The 24,573-nt window shown below is 32.0% G+C and overlaps 1 protein-coding gene across 1 annotated transcript in view; it reads right to left on the bottom strand.

The window, feature by feature from the left end:
• Positions 1–24,573, bottom strand: part of LOC129981722 (cytochrome P450 3A8-like) — a 40,997-nt gene that overhangs the window by 2,470 nt on the left and 13,954 nt on the right. The window contains exons 4-13 of the mRNA XM_056092675.1: positions 22,112–22,208; positions 20,409–20,525; positions 14,497–14,585; positions 11,056–11,201; positions 9,462–9,577; positions 7,247–7,400; positions 6,020–6,183; positions 4,931–5,019; positions 2,329–2,472; positions 1,179–1,341 (exon numbers count right to left, since the gene is read on the bottom strand). Coding sequence (XP_055948650.1) covers positions 1,179–1,341; positions 2,329–2,472; positions 4,931–5,019; positions 6,020–6,183; positions 7,247–7,400; positions 9,462–9,577; positions 11,056–11,201; positions 14,497–14,585; positions 20,409–20,525; positions 22,112–22,208 — 1,279 coding nt within the window. The remainder of the gene's footprint in view (positions 1–1,178; positions 1,342–2,328; positions 2,473–4,930; positions 5,020–6,019; positions 6,184–7,246; positions 7,401–9,461; positions 9,578–11,055; positions 11,202–14,496; positions 14,586–20,408; positions 20,526–22,111; positions 22,209–24,573) is intronic.

The raw sequence follows: 24,573 nt of genomic DNA, 5'->3' as shown, positions 1-24,573 counted from the left end.
TTTCAATTCTTTCACATATTTAGACTGCCTTCATTAAAATAATTTCATGTTATAATATAACGTCATACTTTCACTTTATATCCAGAGAATTCTAGTATATCAGAAATTAATTCAGTTTTCATTTGTAAATTTTGAATATATTACTTGATAAAGATCAATGAGCAGTAAAATAATATTAGACCTTCAATTAATTTTATTGAAGGACAGATCAGTATTGTTCCATTTGCTGTTGGATAGATACAGATATTGAAAACACTTTGACACTGCAACCGTTTTTCCCCATACAATTACAGTAACGAAATTTATTCCTCTCACAAATGGTTATGATAAAAATGAATTCCTTTTAATGAAATCAGCTTTCAAAATGTTTAGTTTTTTGTACATATTTTTACTTTCTCTTATACGTAGCTTAAAGAATAGTAATCGTCAAAAAATTCGAACTTGAGATTTTGAGGAATCTCCACGTTTTAGAACTCCCTGAGTAAGAAAAACACGTTTTTGGAAAATGTCCGTCTGTCAACTCAAAAACTCTTTGAACCAGAAGGATGAAATTTGGTATATAGTCTTTACACCAAATCTGCAGATGTCTATCAAATTTTGAGTGAAATCTGCGCAGAGGAAGTATGTCTAACGGGTTATTCAAATATAAATTTACACTATAAATACAAAATGAAGACAGCTAGTTCGATAAAATTCAGTACACAGACTTAACATCTATAACATCATCTACACCTGCCAAATTTAAGCCAAATCCAACTACGGGTTGATTGTCTGTCGGTCTGTACTTTCATAAACATATAAACGCGATTACACAAAAACGCAATGAAATATATCAAATCTGGTATGGGATTTTGTGACTACAAGTCCATTTTCGTGTCATTTTTTTTTCAATCGGTTAAGAAAAACACATCTAAAACAGAAATTCGAATAATATTAACGGCATGTCAGGGATTAATCAAAAAAATATTCGCCAAGGATGAACTAGAGATTCAATAAAATTGCTAAATACACGCCAAAAGTTAATATTTCGTAAAATTCTCCGCCAATACCATGTAAGACGTTCTCTGGCATGACAAATTTACTAGAGAGTAAACGAGAAAGTTATAGGGAGACCACTTGCACTATTGAAGATCCAATTAACATATGAAATGAAAGAATAAAAGATGAAATAGAAGTACCTTAGTCTCCGGACATCTTTTGATCTTGAAATGGAGGATAACGTATGCCAGACAGACTTTAATTTCGACGAGAGCGAATCGCATGGCGACACAATTTCTTGGGCCTGCACCGAATGGCAAGTAAGCATATGGATCCCGCTTGCTTCTCTCCTCTGGGGAAAACCTTAAAGGAGGTAGAGAATTGTTAGAATCACACAATACAACACAAATCAAATTTTCTAATCTCACTCTAAAGACAGTGCAATTGTATTTTGATAAATTTTGCAAATTTTAAATATATGTAAATTGGTAATTTTCGAATACACGTATTCTATATTAAAATATTATATAGTTAATATAGAAAATAGAACTGTTTTTGGATTAGAAGTATCATACAGAAAATATGTCCTACTTAAATTGGGTTGAATTTGAAACATTTGGCTAGTTTCTAGATTTAACCACTGATTTATCAACATTTAAAAGAGTGGGAACTTAACTTTTAAATAATACAGGAAATAAACAAATAGGAAATATTTGATATATGATTGACAGCCATGAATTTGGAACATAATATATTTTCATGTAAAAGGATGATGAATGAAGCCTTTTCTAACTTTGGAAAATCGGCAACTATAGCCGTAAGCAGTGTCAAGGTATAGTAAAGCAGTTAATGCTTATTCAATGTGGTAATTTACAGAAAGAATCGGAGATCAGTAAGATATTCCTGAAAAGAATGCAAAATGTAAATGTCCAGCCTTTGTCTACCCATTATCCATATAACAGTCGACCTCCAGAAGTAGGAAGGTGTCAGGATTTTACAGAATAACCTATACATAGAAATAAATTTTTTAAAAGAAATAATGTTACATTTTTTTAACAAAAAAAACGTAAGAAAATTTACTATCAAGATCTGGCTAACGCTCTGACCAGTAAAATCTTTCTAACTTGAACAGACAACAGCAAAAGTTATTGTTTATTTTTAATTAGATTGAATCTCAAACAATTATCTATTCAAGCCTTTATTAAAGACAGCAAAAATCTTTTCCAGTGTTTCCTATTCGTCACAGGAAAAAAAAGCCCTCTGTGAGTGGTTTAAAAAAATCAGAAACTTTATGTGAATATGATTTTCAAATAAAAATGAAAAAAAAACACATTTATTCAGAGCATTTACCTGTCTGGATCAAACTTTTCTGGGTCCGGAAAGAACTCCGGATCTCTGTGCATGGCGTATATGGGTACAGTGATCACCGTTCCTTTGGGTAGGGTGATTCCGGTGTCGCCCAGCTTGTAATCTGAGACCGCCTGCCTCTCGGTTCTGCAGTGAAAAATACATAAAATATGACATAAGATATTTAAATAAACAGGGAAAATACATTACAGATCCAGAAGATGTCCAAATAATCAAAACAAATACATAACAGAAGTCATAGGATATCGAAATAATATTGTCACGTGGATACTTTAGCGTGGAACACAATGACACTCACAAGATGTAGAGCTAAACCAATTTAATAACTCAACTCTGAACACAGTGACTGACAAATCCTCTGCTTTTATACTAGCAGGGAAAGTTCCAGAGTACTTTTCTGGAGCCAGTAAGAAAAGTCCAGAACACTGGTCTGGTAAACTAAAGAAAAGTCCAGTATCTTCTGGTACATGAAATAAAGGAAAACATAAAATCAAGGAATTAAATATTTACATATACTATGAATCTCAGTGTCTCTAGCGGGATACGAACTTACGGTCTCTTAATTATGAGACCAGTGCCATGACCATTCGGCCATGGAGATTCGACTGCCTTTCTTCAATGCGGCAATATGGACAAATACATAATAGATGTCATAGGACGTAGAAATAATTAGGACAAATACAAATTAGACGTCATAGGATATCCAAATAATCGGGTCGAATATATAATAGACGCCATAGGATGCTGAAATAATCACGACAAATACATAACAGACATCACAGGATGTCGAAATAATCAGGACAAATACATAAAAGATGCCGCAATATTCAAGAAATATACATAATAGACGTTATAAGATGTCACAGTTCTTCGGACATAATAGCTAGTCATATGAAGGGGATAGCCAAGTTCTACATGAAGTCGGTGCATTCGAAGCTTACAAGTCATTAATTGGGTGTCCCAAAAATGAGTAATTTTGAAAATCAATAAAAAGCAACGAGATAGAAAAGTATCGTTTGTGGCATTATGACCGCGAAATCAGAGAATTTTATCCCCCAAAATTGCAAATTTAGTTAACATTTCTGACGACAGGTGGCGCTGCAAAATAGATAAAATGAAAGATGAGATGAAAATGTTGCAAAAAATTCAACAGCGACAATTTCAATGTAAAATCCATTTGCAAGTAACAATATGACGCAGTGTGAAGCAATAATTGCTAGATCTGAAGTACTAAGTTTTAACTACACCAATGCTTGCAACGCTACCTATCGGTAGCAATATCAAATTTTTTAAAAATTTGGTTAGGTTGAAATTTCCTGATTTTCCAAGTGTGATGGCCGCAAACGATGCATTTCTATAGCACTTCGTTTTTTTTTTTTTTTTTTTTTTTTTTTTTTTTGATTCCATCAATTATTTTGGGACATCTTTTATATATTACTAAAATTTTTCCAATTAAATTAAAATTTTAAAAAATAAGCCTATTTAATTCAATACTAGCCGTTTATGGCGACCATTTGGTTCGCAGAGATAAATAGATGCTAAAATTTTCAATTCAATATTTTTTTTATTCTTAGTGGCTTAGCAAAATATTTTTAAATTTTAATCATTGACAGATATATAAATCATAATATTTTAAAAACTTTATGTCTCTTTAATCATTGTGCCATGCATTTCCCTTATTTTTTTGTTTATTTCTTTACATATATTCAATTATATAGGGGAAAATAAAACATTTAAAAATGAGTACCTTTAAAAAAGTTCCTCATTTTTTGATTCCTGACTTTAAAGCGTAAGAAATGAGAAAAAAAAATCACATTTTTACTATAAGCATTCCTTTTACCAGACAACATTTTTCTTAAATATTTTAGGACCATTCGGCCTAAATTTTACAAAGCGCTCATGATTTGCCAAAATTTCATTAAAAAAACATTTTTCTGTAAACGCAAGCTTTTATACAATATCAAATTTTCTATTCATTCATTCATTTTTGTGTATGTCCACCAGAGGCTAAGAGGTTAAAACTAATCATAACTCAGAAACAGGAATTTGTAGGTTTATCCTTTGGTTCTGCGCTCTTACCCAGCGCTATTCAAAAATTAGTAGACCAATGTGCTCTGCCGGACAAACTACTGGAGATCTTCCTCCATGTGTGCTAGTTCCCGCTGATGTGGTGTGGCGTGGAGAGGGGGGTGCCAGCTCAGGTGTCGTCCTCGTCATCTGACCGCGGTTCAAAATTACGAGGTTAGTCCCAAAATAGCTCTAGTGTTGCTTAATAACGGGACGTTGATATAACTAAACCATGTGTGCTAGTATTCTCTGAATGCCTCCATAAAAGACTCAATACTTACCCTAAGTCAATTTGACCACCAACAATAGCAACAAGAAAAACAAAAACACATTTTTAATTTATCACGAGTCTTTGATAGATCGATTTGGCAATATATGCTACACAAAGGAAGCTTAGACATACCACACCTAATGTTTCTGAATTATGTGAGATTATTTTGTTTATGATTCGATCAGTCATCTACATAAACTCGAACGATCATAGATTTTTCATGAATGATTTATGCACTGTGCTTACCGTAGTATGGGAGGGAAAAGGCGTAGAGTTTCAGATATGATGTTATCCAAATACTTTGCACTCTGGACTCCATCGAAGGTCAATTCACCCTAGGAATTAAATAAACAAAAAGGCGTGATTAAAAAAATATGAAAAATGACATCTGTACTTTTTGGAGAGAAAATGTTGTAATTAACGAAAAAATTTGAGTTCTAGATTTTCAGAGTCTTTCCGTTTCATCATAAATCCGAGGAAAATAAATTTTAGAATTAAATCTGCCCCTGAACACAATAAATTGGAAAGATTTACACAAAGGAAATTAGATATGTGACTCTTTTACTTTTTAGTATATACACGAAATATAGAGAAAAGATTGTAATCGTCAAAAAATTCGGACTCGAGAGTTTGACGTATCTTCACATTTCAGATCTTCCTGAGAGAAAAACACATTTTTGGCATGACATCTGTTTGTCTTTGAACGCGATAACTCAAACATGTTTTTCTCTAGACGGCTGAAATTTGGCATAAAGCATTACGACTGAATTTGCAGATTTCTATTAAATTTTGAATGAAATCTGTTATGTCTGACTGTCAGTCTGTCCAAATACAAGTGATCTCGATAACTACAAAACGCATAAAGCTAAGAAGATAAAATTTAGAAACATGTTTAGTATTTAAAATACAGATATTCAACAAATTTTGACTAAAGTGTGTCAAACGTTTGATCGTCTGTTCGATTTGTATTTTCGTATCCATGTAAACGTCATAGTTTGTATAAACGCAAGGACTTAAATCAATGAAATTCGTTATGTTATCTTGTGAATACAACTGTTTTGTGACACATTTTGATGCTAGTCAATTGACAAAAAGGTGTCCAAAATATATATTCTCGCAACAGATTCAGAAAAAAAATCTGTAATATCTATATTTCGTAACTATAGTTCCCCAATACTATGTAAGGTATTCGCGGCTTTCCCAAGGATCATAATCTTAAGATGGAGGAAGAGGGATCAGACCTTTATTGGAGAGCATGCGAGAAGGTTTTGGGGAGACCATTTGAGCTGGTTCAGCTATGCAAATCTCTCATAAAAATAAATGAAGGATACTTACATTGTTTTCCTCAACTATTTTGACCAAATCAGCATGGACCTTCTCCTGGACATCCGGGTGCAAAGCCAGCATGTAGGTGGCCATGGACAACGCAGTGGACACGCTTTCGTAGCCGGCGAAGAAGAAGGTGATGCACTGTGCAATCACCTCAGTCACGGAGAGATCTGGAATGAATTCATTCATTCAATAAATAAAAAACAAGTTTTAAAACGTACTTTTATTAGTTATAGCAGAAGTGACTAGAAATGATTTTATTTTCACTATTTCCAAAAGTTTGATCCTTCATTTATTATTCTATTCCATTAAAGAATCTGAAATTAAATTTTTAAAATTTATATTAGCTGGCATCATTCATAAGCAATCAAAGATTGATTAAATTGATTCGTTGATTGATATTCAAAATTTGAAGAAAATAGTCAAATATTACACAAGTCAAGCAAAATAAAAATTTATTATAATATTTTAAAAATTATTAATTTATAGAAAACATCTATGAATAACAACAGTAATTCATTATTTTACATTTAAATTATAAGATGGGTTTTAACCGATTTCATGGAGATCAAGGAAACATGCAACACTTTATATAAAATTCAACCACACGTCAGATTAAAAGTTTTTTTAAAGGTTACCTGATCCAGATTCTTTGTATCTAAAATCCTTTACCTTTGTGTCCTTATGTTCTTTTGTAAAAATCATTTGTGTCTGTGTGCCTGAATTACCGTTAAAGCTTTTCCAAGTATCTTGGAATCACCCTGATTTTAAGACTTAATTGATAATTATAGACACTTAATTTGATCCAGTTTAATAGTAGTGACACTTAATTGATAAATACAAATTGACACTTAATTGATAAAACGGTAATAGCACATAATTTATAATAAGATATAGCATTTAATTGATAACATTTAATAGTAATAACACTTAATTGATAATTACATATAGATACTTAAATGATAACACAACGGTATAATACTTAAATGATAACACAACGGTATAATACTTAAATGATAACACAACGGTATAATACTTAAATGATAACACAACGGTATAATACTTAATTGATAATTACACAGACAATTCATAACAACGCTAATAACACTTAACTGATAATTACATATATGTCTTAGAAAAATCATTCCGATCCTAATATCTAAACGCAATTATCAATTAAGTGTTCATCTGCATGCAAGAGAACTATATAGAAAAGCTATGAGGGAAGCTCACGTTTCTTGGAGACGTTCTTGAAGACCTGATGATCAGCCGAAACTCCTCCGTAAACGGCGATGTCTTCATTGTCTTTCTCCTTGAATTCCGAATTTGGATCTTCGGACAGTTCTTTCGCAGTGTCCATCAGCAGCTGGAGAAAATCATTTCCCCTCTGAACGAAAAATAAACAAATATTAGGCTTATGCAAATATAAAGTTAATTCAACAACGAATGAAATCATTTATTGATCAATAATGACTTCAGTTATGACTACAGAAATTTACAAAAAAGAAAAAAAATTACTTTTGATTTCAGTTATGACTGCAAAGATTTATAAAAGAAAAAAATTCAAGGAAATTATTCTCACTTTTGACATCAGTTATGACGAAATAGGTTTATAAAAAAAAAAATTCAAGGCAATTATTTTTACTTTTGACATCTGCTATGACAACAAAGATTTATAAAAAAATTCAAGATAATTATTTTTACTTTTGACATCAGTTATAACTACAGAGATTTATGAAAAAAATTTCAAGATAATTATTTTTACTTTTGACATCAGTTATGACTACAGAGTTTTATAAAAGAAATCCAAGGTAATTATTTTTACTTTTTACATCAGTTATGACTACTGAGATTTATAAAAGAATTTCAGATAATTATTTTTACTTTTGACTTCAGCTATGACAATAGAGATTCATAAAAAATTTCAAGATAGTTATTTTTACTTTTTTGCATTCGAAACTTACAGAATTAAAATAATATAATCATCAAATTATTTTAATTTGAGATTTGAATAAATATCCAATTTCAGACCATCTCAAATATAAAAACCACATTTTTGCATTTTGAATATAGCTTCTATGTCGAATATTTTCCCAGTTGGCAGTATGAAGACAAGTATGTTGGCAAGTTTCCAGAACGAAATAGTGCAATTGCTTTTATTTCTAGAACTATATGGATTTTTGAAAAGTTTATTTACAATTACGATTTGAAAGGTTTAATTCAGCAAGATGAGATTTAAAGAGGATTTGCGTTTGTTGGAAAAAGTTATCGAATAATTATAGAAAAAGAAACGAAGCAACATATGAAAAATTTAGATTTCGTAAGACATGAGTTATTAACTAATAATATTTATAATTATGAACTAAAAATTTATAAATTAAGAAGGAACTAAATAGAATTCTACGTTTTAGCATACTAAACTAGCTGAAGTGGTCTTCTCAAAACGTTCTCGCGTACTTGCTAATCAAGTTGTCATGCCAGAGAAAGATTTACATGGAATTGGAGTACAATAGTTACGAAATATTAACTCTTGGTGTAACTTTAGCATTTTAATTGAATCTATAGTGTCATTCTTGGCTAATTATTTGGCGATTCATCCCTGGTATGCGGTTAATAGTATCCGAAAATCGAATTTCTGTTTAAGATGAGTTTTTCTCAACAAATAAAACAAAGATTTGTCACAAAACTCTACTCGTAATCGCAAATTCCCATATCAAATTTGATAAGTTTAAATCATTGTATTTATTGTCATGTGTGTTAATTTATTGTCATGTGCGTTTTGAACTATCGAGTTTACTTGTTTCTCAAAGTACAGACCCCAGTCAACCCGAAGTTGGATTTGGCTCAGAATTTGACAGGTGTCAACACTATAGATGTTAAATCTAAGAACTGAATCTTATCAATCTAGCTTTCTTCGTTTTATAATAATCGTGTTAACTTAACTCGAACAGTCGGACAGCCGGACTTCCTCTGAATAGATTTTATTCAATATTTGATACAAATTTGGAAATTTTGAGAAAAGACTTTATACCACATTTCAACCGTCTAGCTCAAAGTGGTTTTGTGTTATTTTTGTCTCAGACAGACAACACAGAGGGACATTTTCTAAAAATGTATTTTTCGAACTCAGAAAGTTCTAGATTCGTCAAAATCTAGAGCTGAATTTTTTTGATGGTTACTGTACTTATTCTATGCTACGAATACGAGAAAGTAAAAAGAAAGAGAGGATGTTTAAAAACTTGTGTTTTAAAATTTATTATATATTTTATTGGACATAGACATTCTATCTCGATTCATATTCATCCTTTTCAAGAAATTGATTTTATTGATATATGGTACTCATATTTTACTTTTTGACAAAACGTACTTTATGCCATAAATAAACAACAAAAAATGTACAGTAATATTTGCAATGGAATGAATGACGATCTCCAACAATTCAACTTACCTCACCAGTCTTTTTCCTTTCTTCGATGATCTTCAAAGAAACGTCATAAAAGAAATTGAAAGCGAAAGGTTGAAAACCAGGAATTCTAAGCAATGTCCTCAGTTGGGGGAACACAACTGCAAGTATACAATTTGCGTTTGTATTACAATAGAAATTCTGCTGCTTTATGGCATACACATTTCTCGAAAATTCCCAATCCTATCTAATCCATTATTACGTTTAACCAGCGAAAGTATTCACCCCGTACGTTCTCGCATCTTTCTAATAAAGGTGTTATCCCACAGAATATCTTGCATGCCCTTCGCGTTCAATAATAATACGAAAAATTAACCTTTGACATCGAATTAACAATTTTTCTGAATCTATCGTGTGATCTTTGCCAAGGATCTGGTGATTCATTTCTGGAAAGCGGTTAAAAACGTCCGAAAATCTAATTTGTGTTTTAAACGCTTTCTTCCCAACAGACTAAAACAAACATTAGATATAAAATTACACTTGTAGTCATAAAATCTCATACCAAATTTAAATTATTTACTTCATTTCAGTTTTGAATAATCGCGTTTACCTGTTTTTGAGAGTACAGACAGACGGTCAACTCCTTGTTGGATCTCGTTCAAAATTTATCAGGTGTCTATATCATAGATGCCAAATCTATGTATCGAATTTTATTCGTCTGGCTCTCTTCGTGTTGTAGTTTCAGATATACATTTTTCGAACTTTTCTATACTTTGTATAAAAAAAAAAATAAAAAAAAATTGCAAAAATGAAATCTACAATCGCAAATTTCAAGTTATCATGTAAGAACATTATTTTTAAGTCATCATTTGTCTTGATTGATTTAGGTCATTAACCAGTTTAAATCGGTTCGAAACAATCATGAGACTTCTTTATCGGTCTCTAACCCTCTTTCTCTCTCTCTCTCTCTCTCTCTCTCTCTCTCTCTATATATATATATATATATATATATATATATAATTTTTTTAAACTTTCATTTAAAATTTTTCTAGTTGGCAAACAAAGTTTTGGAGCTCGACCTATTTTGAGATGAAATAACAGCTATGATGTCATAGTTCTACGTCAACCTTTTAAAAACGCATCTTTAAAACTGCTTTCAAAGAACCATACGTAATAATAATACAATACTGGTAAAAGCAGGTAAAAAATATGTGCGATTAAAAGATGATGATGCCATATATGCTTTATTCATTGCCTACGCGATTTCGAGCTTCAAAACCCCCTAACCAAAACAATATGATGTTCTCACATGATTAAAAAAAAAATTCTCTTTTGCAAATGTCTATATTGTACATTCCTCAAATAATTCTCTCACCGCTTCGATTTTTTTGTGTAAATTTTAGAGAATTATTAAAAGATAATTATAAACTGAAATAGCTTAAATTTAATATCTGCTTCATAATTTATCTTCAATTTTAATTAATCAAACTATTCGAAATTTTATTTAATTAAATAAAAAAGTAAAAATTAATTTACATCTCTGAATTGGTCCATAAGCAATGAACTCACATTTGAGAATTGATATTTATGATTAGAAATTTTGCAACAAATCATCAAGACCAGGGAAGACAAAACTTACGCAGAACCAAATTTTTCCAAGTGAAATCTCTCCTAAAAGCCTTTTTTGCTGTCGATGCGAACTCGTTTTCGGGATCATTGTGCGAGTCAATTTTAGTCGAAAAGGCAGCGCTGGCGATCAGATCCATGGTGAAGGCACCGTAGATTCTGAAAAGGACAAATAAAGAAATACATAATGATTATACATAATTATTTCCTGGAAATTAGATCCATGGCGAAAAAAATCATCAGCAACATAGATTCTGGAAAGAATAGGCATGAAGGTTTATGAAGGAATGAATATAAAAAGTAGAATAGTAGAAATACTTTCTAAAAAATATCCTGATCTCTATTTTGAAAGTACCGTAGATTAAAAAAATAGCGTAAATGAAAGGATTTACAATAAGTGTAAGAAGTAGAAATATTTCCTAAAATATATAGAAAGGAATTAAGAAAATAATTTAAACCTAAAATATTATTTTTGATTGAAACTTAACCTTGATAGAAAATTTGTCACATCGCTTTATTTTTTATTTTGATCGCATTTATCAAAAGTAATAGTTATTTTCTGGAATTAGATAGCGTTATTTTCGACTGTTCTGTGCAATGAAAGAACGACAGAAAAGCAGCTTTTAAAAAATGATAATGTACAGATGACAGTTGCTTATGAGAAAATTATAATTTTAAAAGCCTATTAATTCTATGAAAACTTTAATGAAACAAGAATTCGGAACAAAACTTGCAGTTTTATAAAACGTACAGCAAAAAAAAAAAAGTAAAAAGAAAATATGATTATTTATGATTATTTTTATCGGCATCAATTTTTGTCATCTATGAAATCATGAAACTGATTTTTTTATATTTCACGTTCATTCAACTATTCATGCAAACTTTAACGATGACACTAAAATTTGTTTTTTTATTCATCGATATTTCAAAATTTTAAGAATTACTACATTGTAAATAAAAAAAGTATATATAGTTATTTCTCCCTTCCGAAAATCATAGTCAAGTATAGATAATAGAAAAAGTATTTTTCGAAACGAGCAATTGTTTTCAGAATATTCATCACTTAGAAAACATTTTACTCCTTTCTTATTTTTATTTTTATTTAAAACGTGCTGTTTTTCAACAAAATATATGCATGTCTTTTATGTTGCTTATATTAAAACACAATTATCTTCGATACTTTCGGCAGTGAATAAATTCATTTCCCAGACAATCTGAAACCGCAGATGAAATCATTCAATACTTTCCAAATATTTTTAACAATTTATAGATCTAAGTTATGAATGTATTCTCAAAAAGAGATCAGGAAGATTTTTTCATAATAAGTTTAATGAAAAGCAATCACATTAAAGAACATAACAAAATATAAAACAAAAACACAAAAGGATCAGTAGTCGAAATATGCTGTCTCACATTCAAAAATGTCTTTATTCTAAAAGCAATCCCATTTCACAAATTTGGACTTGCTTATTCGTGTTCATTTAAATAGGCTGCTATCTGCGGCACTAAGATAAAAAGTTTTATAATGTAATAAATTTCATATAAAGTTTTATAATATTGTTTTATAAAAAGTTTAGAACATAAAGTTAAAAACTTAATTTTACAAACATAAACAGAATCAAAGTAGCTTGAAATTAAAAATTCGTTATTAATTAATGGATAATGTTATAGAATTTAAATTCTATTAACCATGACTTTAATACCATGCAATATAATTAGTGTTTAATCAATTTTTGCTATGACATTTTGCAATATAAATAATATTATAATAATTACTACAGTAATATTATGCAATCAAATTTACATTATAACAGTTATCGCTATAATGCTGTACCACTATAAATTTTATATAAATTGAAAACACTGAAATTCTCCTAATGTATACAAGGTCTGCTCCAGCTATCCCAATATATATATATACAGGGTGGTTATAATTAAACTTTCCTTACAAACAACATCCTACAACGCAAACGGGTGAACGGATTGCAACGAAATTTGGTATATACACTATACACGAGATGCGCTCAAGGAATTTCGGGAAAAAAAAATTAGTTCCAAAATTGCGCAAGATGGAGCAGTTTTTAATCGTGTCCAGGATGATGTAGACAAAGGTGCTCCATGTGCCCACCCTCATTCGTCTGCAAAATTTCAAATCGATGGACAATACTGTTACAAAATTTTTCTTCTACAAATACCGCCACTCAATTGTAATAACTCAGAGCATTTAATTGCTAGTGCAGCAGCTTTCTTGCTGTCTAATCCTCCAAGACCTCTACGTGTCGGCGACTCCGACTCCTCTCTCACACACACACTACTTCTGATGATCCACACAACTTCTTCCGATACACACGACTTCACCGTAGTTTCTGAGTGCCCGTCTTTTATAGTTCCGGGAGGCGGGGCTAGAATCTTCTGACCAATCAGGGCGCATCTGAGTGTATCTCTGTTATTACTGGATGGATCATGAAACTTCTCGAACTTTCTGGTATTATCCATTTAGTCGCCAAATTCAACGCCAAGTCGCCAAATGGTCGCCAAGCTCAGCACGCCGTGCGGGATAGCAAAATTACAGATTTGTAACAATATGTTCAACAGTAGATCGTAACTGATCAGTTGTGATGCTTCGCACATGAAGCGTTGTGGCGTTCTTTAAGCAATTCAACTTCGCAACAAGATACCGTCATCATTAAGGCGGAAACATCGACATAAAACATCACAACGGCTGCAAACGTTTCTTGCTGTAACCTGTTTTGCAAAACGCTTCTCTTCTTCGCAAGCATGGAAATCTTGACATTTTTTCCTATAAATGACAGTTTCTTGTTCTGGAATGTTAATATTGTTTCTGTATTCTGTTTTGATCATTCGTTGTGTTAAGTTTAATGTTTCTCTGGAAAAGGCGGCCTCTGGTGGACATTTTGAAACATTTTTTTTTTTTCGAAATTCCTTGAGTGCATCTCGTGTATAGTGTATATACCAAATTTCGTAGCAATCTGTTCACCCGTTTGCGATGTAGGGTGCTGTTTATAGGAGAAGTTTAATTATAACCACCCTGTATTACGACTAATGTGATTGATCGATTAACCCTTATCGTGGCAAGATTGCTTTTTTGAAGAAAAGCAAAAAAAAAAAAAAAAAAATGTATATAGGCATGTATATATAAAAATGTGTAAGAACAAACATTTAGGCATGTGTATTTTATAATAAACATATATATTTAGGGGTATAAATAAATGTATATAAAAATTATTTTATAGTGGTAGTATATTTTTATAAAGTTGTATGTATGGTATATTATACAAAATGAACATAAGGGTTAATATAAATAATTGTTATCCTTCCGATTAATCCTTCTAAAAATTAATATTAACCGATTAATCACATTGATTATAAATATTGTGTATGCATAGATAGAAAAAAAAATATGCAACCTCATTAAAGTAAAGAGCAAGTTTACCTTTTTGTGTTTACTGGAGAATTATCCCTCGTTTCAGTTTTGAAGTTCTCGACAGCAGTTCGTGAGCAGTCTTTCATGATATCTATCACCTGAAATGAGACATGCAAAGCAACTGTTACCCATCTCATTTGTTTAAAAACTAAAAGAAATCTATTTAATCATATATCTACACATAAACTGAAAGAAATTATTAGGCATCATTTATAAACATATAACACCATGAAGAGAACGAAGTTTTATAATTCGTATCTTTGTTCTATTCAAATAAACATTACATTAAGTTAGACGACATTTAATTGTTAAATAGAACTATAGAAAAAAGTGTTTCCTGTCAAAAATGATTCGCTTCTTCAATTTTAAAATCAGAGGGTTCGATCTCCTTGAAACTTTTTCACATGTTCTTTAATAAAGTGGAAATCCCCCTGCCGAAAATTGGGGACATTAGACAAGGCCATGAAAACTTGCCTTTTAATCATGCCAATTTAATAATTGTATAAATGTTTCATGAATTTGGCATTTTTTTGTTTTGCGAAATTTCTAGTAACACAAGGGAACCATTTGTAACACAATTTTTGTTGAGAAATAGGCATTCCCATACCGTAATTAATTCTAAAATCAAGTTTTTGCTCCGCACTTTATGTGAATGCGACCATTTCACCGCGGAATTGAGTGTGGATCACAGGAAGCATTTGGTTAGCATAACTACTACTCTACTGTTGGTTAACATAAAACTTTTATGACGAACTGCGAGAGAATGATATCGAGACCAGTGACAAGTGTCTACTTGTCTAAACTAGTTCACTTACACCGGAGGTAATGTAATGAAACGTTCTGTGTCGCTCTAATATACTGAATCGTATTCCGAAGTGGAATCCAGTTTATATAAAAGGTTAGCAGTATTTAGTTTTTATCTATATATGAATTGAAAGTTATCCTTATGCCTGCCTTTGATAGTTCGCATCGTAAATGTTTAAACAATCCAGATTAATTTTGCTATATATGTGACAGCTTTATCATTCCCAGTCGAAGGACAGAACATCAGACAAGACTATTTTGTATATTTGGAAGTGAAAATCGGTCGTCAAGATAATACAAGGACTATTCACAAAATGTGCAAGCAGTGTGTCGACAGTTTACGGAAGTGGGTGAGGGAGCACGTAATTAATTTCCAATTGGTACATCTAGGATTTGGCAAAGCTCAGAGATTTCATATGAATGTTATTTTTGGATGTGGATGATGGGACACGTAATAAATTTATATGACTATTATTTTTGGTTGTAATAAATTTCCATTTGGTACATCTAGGATTTGGCGAGAACTCAAAGATCATTCATATGACTGTTATTTTTGGATGTGGATGATATGATGAGACACGTAATAAATTTCCATTTGGAACATCTAGGATTTGTCGAGAGCTCAGGGATTATTCATCTGACTGTTATTTTCAGTTGTAATAAATTTCCATTTGGTACATCTAGGATTTGGCGAGAGCTCAGGGATTATTTATATGACTATTATTTTTGGTTGTAATAAATTTCCATTTGGTACATCTAGGATTTGGCAAGATTTCATTCATATGACTGTTATTTTTGGATGTGGATGATGGGACACGTAATAAATTTCCATTTGGTACATCTAGGATTTGGCGAGAACTCAAAGATCATTCATATGACTGTTATTTTTGGATGTGGATGATATGATGAGACACGTAATAAATTTCCATTTGGAACATCTAGGATTTGTCGAGAGCTCAGGGATTATTCATCTGACTGTTATTTTCAGTTGTAATAAATTTCCATTTGGTACATCTAGGATTTGGCAAGATTTCATTCATATGACTGTTATTTTTGGATGTGGATGATGAGACACGTAATAAATTTCCATTTGGAACATCTAGGATTTGTCGAGAGCTCAGGGATTATTCATCTGACTGTTATTTTCAGTTGTAATAAATTTCCATTTGGTACATCTAGGATTTGGCGAGAGCTCAGGGATTATTTATATGACTATTATTTTTGGTTGTAATAAATTTCCATTTGGTACATCTAGGATTTGGCAAGATTTCATTCATATGACTGTTATTTTTGGATGTGGATGATGGGACACGTAATAAATTTCCATTTGGTACATCTAGGATTTGGCGAGAACTCAAAGATCATTCATATGACTGTTATTTTTGGATGTGGATGATATGATGAGACACGTAATAAATTTCCATTTGGAACATCTAGGATTTGTCGAGAGCTCAGGGATTATTCATCTGACTGTTATTTTCAGTTGTAATAAATTTCCATTTGGTACATCTAGGATTTGGCAAGATTTCATTCATAAGACTGTTATTTTTGGATGTGGATGATGGGACACGTAATAAATTTCCATTTGGTACATCTAGGATTTGGCGAGAACTCAAAGATCATTCATATGACTGTTATTTTTGGATGTGGATGATATGATGAGACACGTAATATATTTCCATTTGGAACATCTAGGATTTGTCGAGAGCTCAGGGATTATTCATCTGACTGTTATTTTCAGTTGTAATAAATTTCCATTTGGCACATCTAGGATTTGGCGAGAGCTCAGGGATTATTTATATGACTATTATTTTTGGTTGTAATAAATCTCCATTTGGTACATCTAGGATTTGGCAAGATTTCATTCATATGACTGTTATTTCTGGATGTGGATGATGGGACACGTAATAAATTTCCATTTGGTACATCTAGGATTTGGCGAGAACTCAAAGATCATTCATATGACTGTTATTTTTGGATGTGGATGATAGGATGAGACACGTAATAAATTTCCATTTGGCACATCTAGGATTTGTCGAGAGCTCAGGGATTATTCATCTGACTGTTATTTTCAGTTGTAATAAATTTCCATTTGGTACATCTAGGATTTGGCGGGAGCTCAGGGATTATTTATATGACTATTATTTTTGGTTGTAATAAATTTCCATTTGGTACATCTAGGATTTGGCAAGATTTCATTCATATGACTGTTATTTTTGGATGTGGATGATGGGACACGTAATAAATTTCCATTTGGTACATCTAGGATTTGGCGAGAACTCAAAGATCATTCATATGACTGTTATTTTTGGATGTGGATGATAGGATGAGACACGTAATAAATTTCCATTTGATACGTCTAGGATTTGGCGAGAGCTCAGGGATTATTCATATAACTGTTATTTTCGGTTGTAATAAATTTCCATTTGGTAAATATAAGATTTGGCGAGATCTGAAAGATCATTCATATGACTGTTAGTTTTGGATGTGGATGATGGAACACTTAATAAATTTTCATTTGACACATCTAGGATTTGACGAGAACTCAAATATCATTCATAAGACTGTAACTTTTGTATAGAGAAAACGTCAAGATATAATTAAAAAAAATGTAAAATACAGTAGATCGTAGTTTACCATCAGCTATACTTCAAATCCTTCATTCACCTTAAATTCCAGTACCTGTTTTCCAGGAACTGTCCTCAATGGCAATACAAGAATACGAGTCTGGTGAAGATTGAAGTTATCCCAATGACGAAAATTTTAAAATTGATGATGATTCCGTTCATAAGGGATTTGAGCAACATTAGTTAAATGATTTGGCACAAGATTTGGGACTAACCAGAGCTTTTCAAGACGAGCACAAAGGATATTTACTTGGAAAAGGATCTAAGGTATTCTCTTGATCAACTTTGAATCAAGAGAAAGCAGGTTTTGGCAGTATCTTCGAAATGACTTTTGTTTTATGTATTGCCTCAGCGTATATGGTTTAATGGAGGCGATGGGAATTTCAACCTATAACGTAAATTCATCGATAATTGAAATTAGTGCTTAAAATTCACCAGCAGAATGGAAATTTATTTGGTGCCATCTCGATACGTCATTCAGTTTAATGCGTGAAGAATGTGAAGACATAAAGGAAGTCACTAATGAGTTACAATATCATATGCACCAATGGATCATCTGAGTTAATCTTGAAATGATCTGCTTCCTCCTTGGCCAGTAATGTGGATATAGCAAGTATCCTAGATTTGTTTTTAGAATGTCGAACAGCAGACATCATTAGAAACATTGAATGCAATAGAGTTGACCACTTAGCCGCTATTCTGGTGATAATAGACAAAATGGACATTACATTTCCACCTCTGCCTATAAAACTAGTCCACGTGAAACACTTGTGATAGCTTTGCCAATCGAAAGAGACTGTTTCTAATTTTGGCATTTCTTAATCTGTCATTTGAAAATATAAATGCCAGTGCGTTTGATAGGACAGAGATTCGGCAGCTCATTAAAGATGAACATTTCATCTGAACAAGGTCCTAACTTGGAAATAATACTTGGTTGGCATTCGAAAGCAATCAAATACTTTTTTGGAAATACACGAGCACTTAATTACGTCGATATTGTCCAGAAATTCTTGTGGAGCTACAAAATGCTTGGTTGCAAAAGAGCATCCAATTACATTTTTTACATACCATCTTGCCAACTTTCTGAAAAATCCTGATGAAGTCAATGATGAGCGATTCCTAAAATTGGAAATTCATGGAGGCACGGTATCGAGTAAATGGTATATACATATGATGGTTGACTATTATAGGAGTTTCAAGCGAAGATGTCCACAGATTAAACATTTCAAAAAGAAAAAAAAACTAAAGCAATAATTTTTACTTTAATATGTATGTGTCACAAACTGCTCCCATTTTGGACTTTGGAATCCAACAGCAGCGCCGCTGTTTCCAGTCAGTTGATACCGAGACCTACTGAAAGCAAGCACCAACACATGGTCTTTGGGTTAGATTGCAAACTGAAATGTAAGATGCCTTTCATTCTGAATGCTATTTATGTTTATTTATGTGCGTGAAGTGTGAATAAAGTTTCATCTCAAAGGATGTGGATTATTTGTGCAAAAGAGATATTATTACTCATCTGTAGTGGCGGTCCTGGAATATAAGGTAAGCCTAATGACCTTATTTGAATTAGATTTTTACTTCCTTTTTGCTGATAAAATGATAGTATGTTTATTACTATAAGTATGGACAAAATTTAACTTGCAGCATATATATATATAGCCATTATAGGCATAAAACTGTTCTTTGTGAACAGTATATTTGGTATGTTTCTCCTTTATTTTCTTTTATAATCCCATTTTGTATGACTTTTCGGACAAAGAGAAGGTGTCCTGTAACTTAAAAGTTGACGTGATAGATAAAAATGCCCGTTAGTTTTGGATTCATAGTCCAAAAATGAATTTTTAAAAAAAACACAGATCTGAGACAAAGAAATAGCTATTCCCCTGTATAACGTATATTTTTACTCTGAAATTCAAATCACTTTCATTGCCACATCAAATATATTTGATCGCATGATTTACTTCAGTTATTGAAAGCTAAAGAAGAAATATTTCATTTAATATATGTGTAGTTAACAAGAATATAAAATCGTAAAATTATAATATTATAAAATTTAGAAGAGAGTTATACCACAGATTTTAATTTTTAATAGAATGAAGTTTTTAATGCTACTGGTTTCGATTATGAAATTTAATATACACAGCTAAAAGCAGAACATGTGCAAGAGAATTAACACAGCACAGCTTAAATATGGACGAAAAAATTTGATGAAATCTTAGAAGCAAAGTTAATCATCGACGTATATATGTAGTACACGAAAAAGAAAAAAAAAAGCGCCTTTTGCTTTTTTTATTATGTTGAAACCTCTGTTTCATTTGTGACTGGAATTTCTTAACAAGGCCCTGATCACAGTAGACTGCCAATAATCCGCCGGTGGTTATCGAAAGTTTACAATAACAAAATAATTCACAGGTCATGACAAACAAAAATAACCAGCAAAATATTTTCAGAAGAGAAGTGTTTCGGACTGCTGTTATCTTTACTTACCTTCTTAATTTTACCGGAGGAAAAAGTGGGTGAAATGATGCTTCTGATACGTTTCCAGTCTTCTCCTTTAGCATTACCCAACATTTTACTCACCAACTCGTCACTGATCGTCATCAACTATAAAAATAATAAATTGAATTTTTAAAAAAAGCTTTTAAAATGCAATGTTATTAAAGTGCTAAAAAGAAGAGATTATTTTAATTTAGTTATTTCGTGTTATCAGTGCACTAAAATATATAGATAATTTTGTTTTAATTATTTATCTTTATCAATGTGTTAAAATGTAGAGATTATTTTATTTAAATTATATATCGTTATCAGTGCGCTAAACTTATTGTTTCAATTAATAATAAAAGAAAATATGTGCGTATCTATGTGTTGTATATGGCAGAGAGTTTGATTTAGAGCTTTAAAATTTAACACAGATATACCTCGCTGCCTAAAATATGCATCTTTAAAATTTTAATCAATTAAAAATTAAACGAGATTTTGATGGTTCTTTTCTTTCCTTTTTTTTTTTTTTTTTTTTTGGCGTTAATTTTTGAAAATATTCTAGCACAAAAATGTTTACGCCATTTCAGCGTTCAATGAATCATCTTTTGTAATGCTGCGAATAGAGTTGAAATAAATTCTTTAGTTAAGATTTAATTAATTCTCAAACTTATTTTTAAGAATACTTTACAACATCATTTTTATTGCTGTTAATGCAACCTAACAGTTTTCATCGTTTTGCCAAATATTTAGTCGCTTGAATTTTTTTCATTCTTGAAAGCTAAGAAAGAAAGATTCTATTTAATAGCTGTGTAATTTATATGAGAAATAAGAAAGTGAAGTTGCCCAGCATCGTCAAAGTTACAAGAACTGGACGAACATGCTTTTAACAGCACAATGATGTTATAGAACTTGACTCTATTAGGAAAATTCACGTGCATAATGACAAACTATCAAAACAATACGGCTACAATGTCTTTCAATTTGAAGGAATTATGGACATGAAATTTTATCAGAGCGATTTTACTGAAATGAAATACAATTACCCTTAGCAGACCAACTGATCGCCAAAGCCATCTAATTATAAATATGAAGGAATCTGGTAATTCTCATTTTCTCAAATTCTCCAGCAAGTGTCGCAACTCGTATTGGAATGAACAACATTTTTTAAACCAATTAATGGGTAATTAGGTTTTGAAAATACTGAAATAATGTATCACCGTGACAACTGTAAAAAATTTCAAAACTCCAATCCATTAAGAAATAATTATTAACTGACTACTCCAACCCACCCGTAGGCATAAGGATAAAACTGAATGGCAGGACCATCGTGACAGTAACATTAGCGGGAATTATGGATGAGTTCTAAGGGCCACCACCGGCCACGGCACAACCCTTACATAGGGAAGCACGTTCCGTCATTGATGGGAGGTAGCCAACTCCCACAACTTTCTGTATCCACCAGGGAGGCGAGGACCAATAACCATACCGGAAGCTTCTTATCCTCAATTCTGAGGTGTCCCTCAGTGGGATCCATCAAAAAATAAGTAGAAAGTTGTTTACAAAATTTCATTTTCATATACATGAAATTATTTGAGTTAATTAAAAGCGAGTAATAAGGATAAAAGTCTTCAAGGTTAATCAAATCATATTTTACATAACATAGTCTATTGAAAATATAGTATATAAATAACGTTTGCTCCCACACTCACCCTTGCACTGGGGAAAACATGGAAGTCTTTGACCAGGATGTTTTTAAGAAGAGTTGGATCTGCTACCGACAACAGAGGCTGAATGCCTTCAAAGTGCCTGAAAAAAAACCATCGTATGTATTCAGGAATTTTACATGCGTCTTTTTCTTAAATTAGGAATGTTTTTTTTTTTTTATTAGATTCTTTACTTTCTTCCCTTTTTTTTCTTTTGTTTGTTTGCAACAATCGTATTTCTTTTGCCAGTGGCTTTCATGTCATCTCCACTGCAGATGAGCAATTTGAGTTTTGAATGATTCAAAGCAGTTTAGCATATTTATTCATGATGCTGTTTCGATTTGAGGTTTTTGAAGCCACAAAATGAACTGGCAGGAAATTGACAATTTATCACTTTTAATTTTGAGGCATCAATTTTTCGCTTTTAGGGTTATAAGAAAATGATAAAGAAGATTATCACATTTGGAGATGGATCGCCAACAAAAAGTTACAACCTGACGCCATGTAAACAATTCTCCTGTCTGGCCAATAAAGAGCAGGATCGTAAGAAGTTATCGCCCTGTTATCAGAGAAGAATAACGAGAAACAACTGGGAGAAGTATCAAAAATATTATATATATATATGTAATGATATTTTAACTCTAATTTCAATTTAATTAATTTCCAAGATTTTATCTTAATTTAGCCCATAGTAACTTCATTCTAAAATATTCTCTTATTTCGTGATCCCATTCCACTTTCGGTTTAATTAATCCCTTTGTAAAAATAATGCACCATCAGTACTACGTTCAAATGAAAGTGATACTTTTGCCCTTATCTAAGGTCACTCCAGCGGTGCGTGGCCGGAAATCCTATGTTATATAAAGCAAGTCATCATCTGTTCGCCCCTTTTTTCCCTTTTCTTACTTCTGTGTGTGCCGCGCTGCGTTTTCTTGTGCCTACCACTCGGAATTGAATAAAACGTAATTAAAAATACAAAGTCTCTTCACTGTTTCGAACCTACATTCTACTTCAATCAAAATATGTCACACACACACACACACACACACACACACACACACACACACACACACACACACACACACACACACACATATATATATACAGTACTGTGCAAATTAATTGGGACAAACACAAAAATTTTCACAAATGTTGTTTAATTAATATAGGTTAACTTACATGCACAGTATAGCAATCTAATACAAAATAGGTCCTCCTCTAGCTTCAATGAGATCCTGTACACGCGTTTGCATGGATTCCAATAAATTAGAACATAAATTTTTGATCTCGTCATCACGAAACCAAACTTTTATAGCATTCTCAATCATTGTTTTCTTTATTGAGCAATCCATTTTACTCAGATGTCTCTTTACAATGCTCTACAAATTTTCGATGGGATTTAAATCAGGATAATTACCAGGCCAATCCAAAACTATTATTTTCTGTTTTTGAAAAAAATTCGTTGTTAGCTTAGAAGGATGGCATGGAGCAAAATCTTGTTGAAAGATACCAACACTACCAGCGAACGTTTGCATCATAGGCTCAATTTCACTTTCTATTATAGAAATGTATTGTTTAGAGTTCATCATCCCTTCAACTAGTACTAAGCTGCCAGGACTTTCAGAAGTAAAATAACCGTAAAACATTTGTTTCTGAGGGTGCTTAACTGTTTGAATAAGATGTTGTTCCCTGATGGGTTCTCAACCACTTCGCCTGACAAATCTTGGTCGAAACCCTTGCACAAGAAAATGGGTTTTGTCGCTGAATACAACCTTCTTCCAATCTTGTACAGTCCAGGATTGATATTTCCTATCCAAATCCAAATGTTTTTTCTTCATTGCAGGTGTTAATACCTGATAACTGACTGATTTTCTAATGGTTTTCTTGCAAATCTCCCAGCTTCACTAAGCCTTCATCGAACTGCGGATGAATCCACGCTCACACCAGTAGCTAATAATTCTCTCTGAAGATCTCTACTTCTTTTGTAAGGATGCATTGTACTATTTCGTACAAGAATTTTGTCTGTTCGAAGTGTGGTCTTGCGTTTGCGTCCACATTTACTCTTTCATTTTGGAGACACTGCCCCAAAATATTTTTACTGATTAATAATCCTAGAAACACTGGATTTTCCAATTCCAATTACTGCAGCATTATCCCTCACAGCCATAGAAGTATGCTGACTAAGGATAACAATTCTAGTCCTTTTCCTGGGAGTGATATCCATTTTTTAACACACGTCAGAAGGAGACAATTCATACAAGCGACCGCTTTTTACAGCAACTGAAGGGAAAAATTTTCGACATATCATAATCACATGGTCAACCCGGTTTAGACTAGTCAAGAGCAGTCACACGTTTTAAGAAAATGCAGTTGAAAATGGTTTGAGGCAGAAAATCCCTGAGAAAGGATCAATTTTCTTAAAAAATCTATTTGTCTCAATTAATTTGCACAGTACTGTATATATATAT

The sequence above is a fragment of the Argiope bruennichi genome, chromosome 8, assembly GCF_947563725.1.
Source record: "Argiope bruennichi chromosome 8, qqArgBrue1.1, whole genome shotgun sequence".
In the NCBI taxonomy this organism is placed as follows: Eukaryota; Metazoa; Arthropoda; class Arachnida; order Araneae; family Araneidae; genus Argiope; species Argiope bruennichi.
This window is presented reverse-complemented; position numbering and strand designations above follow the sequence as displayed.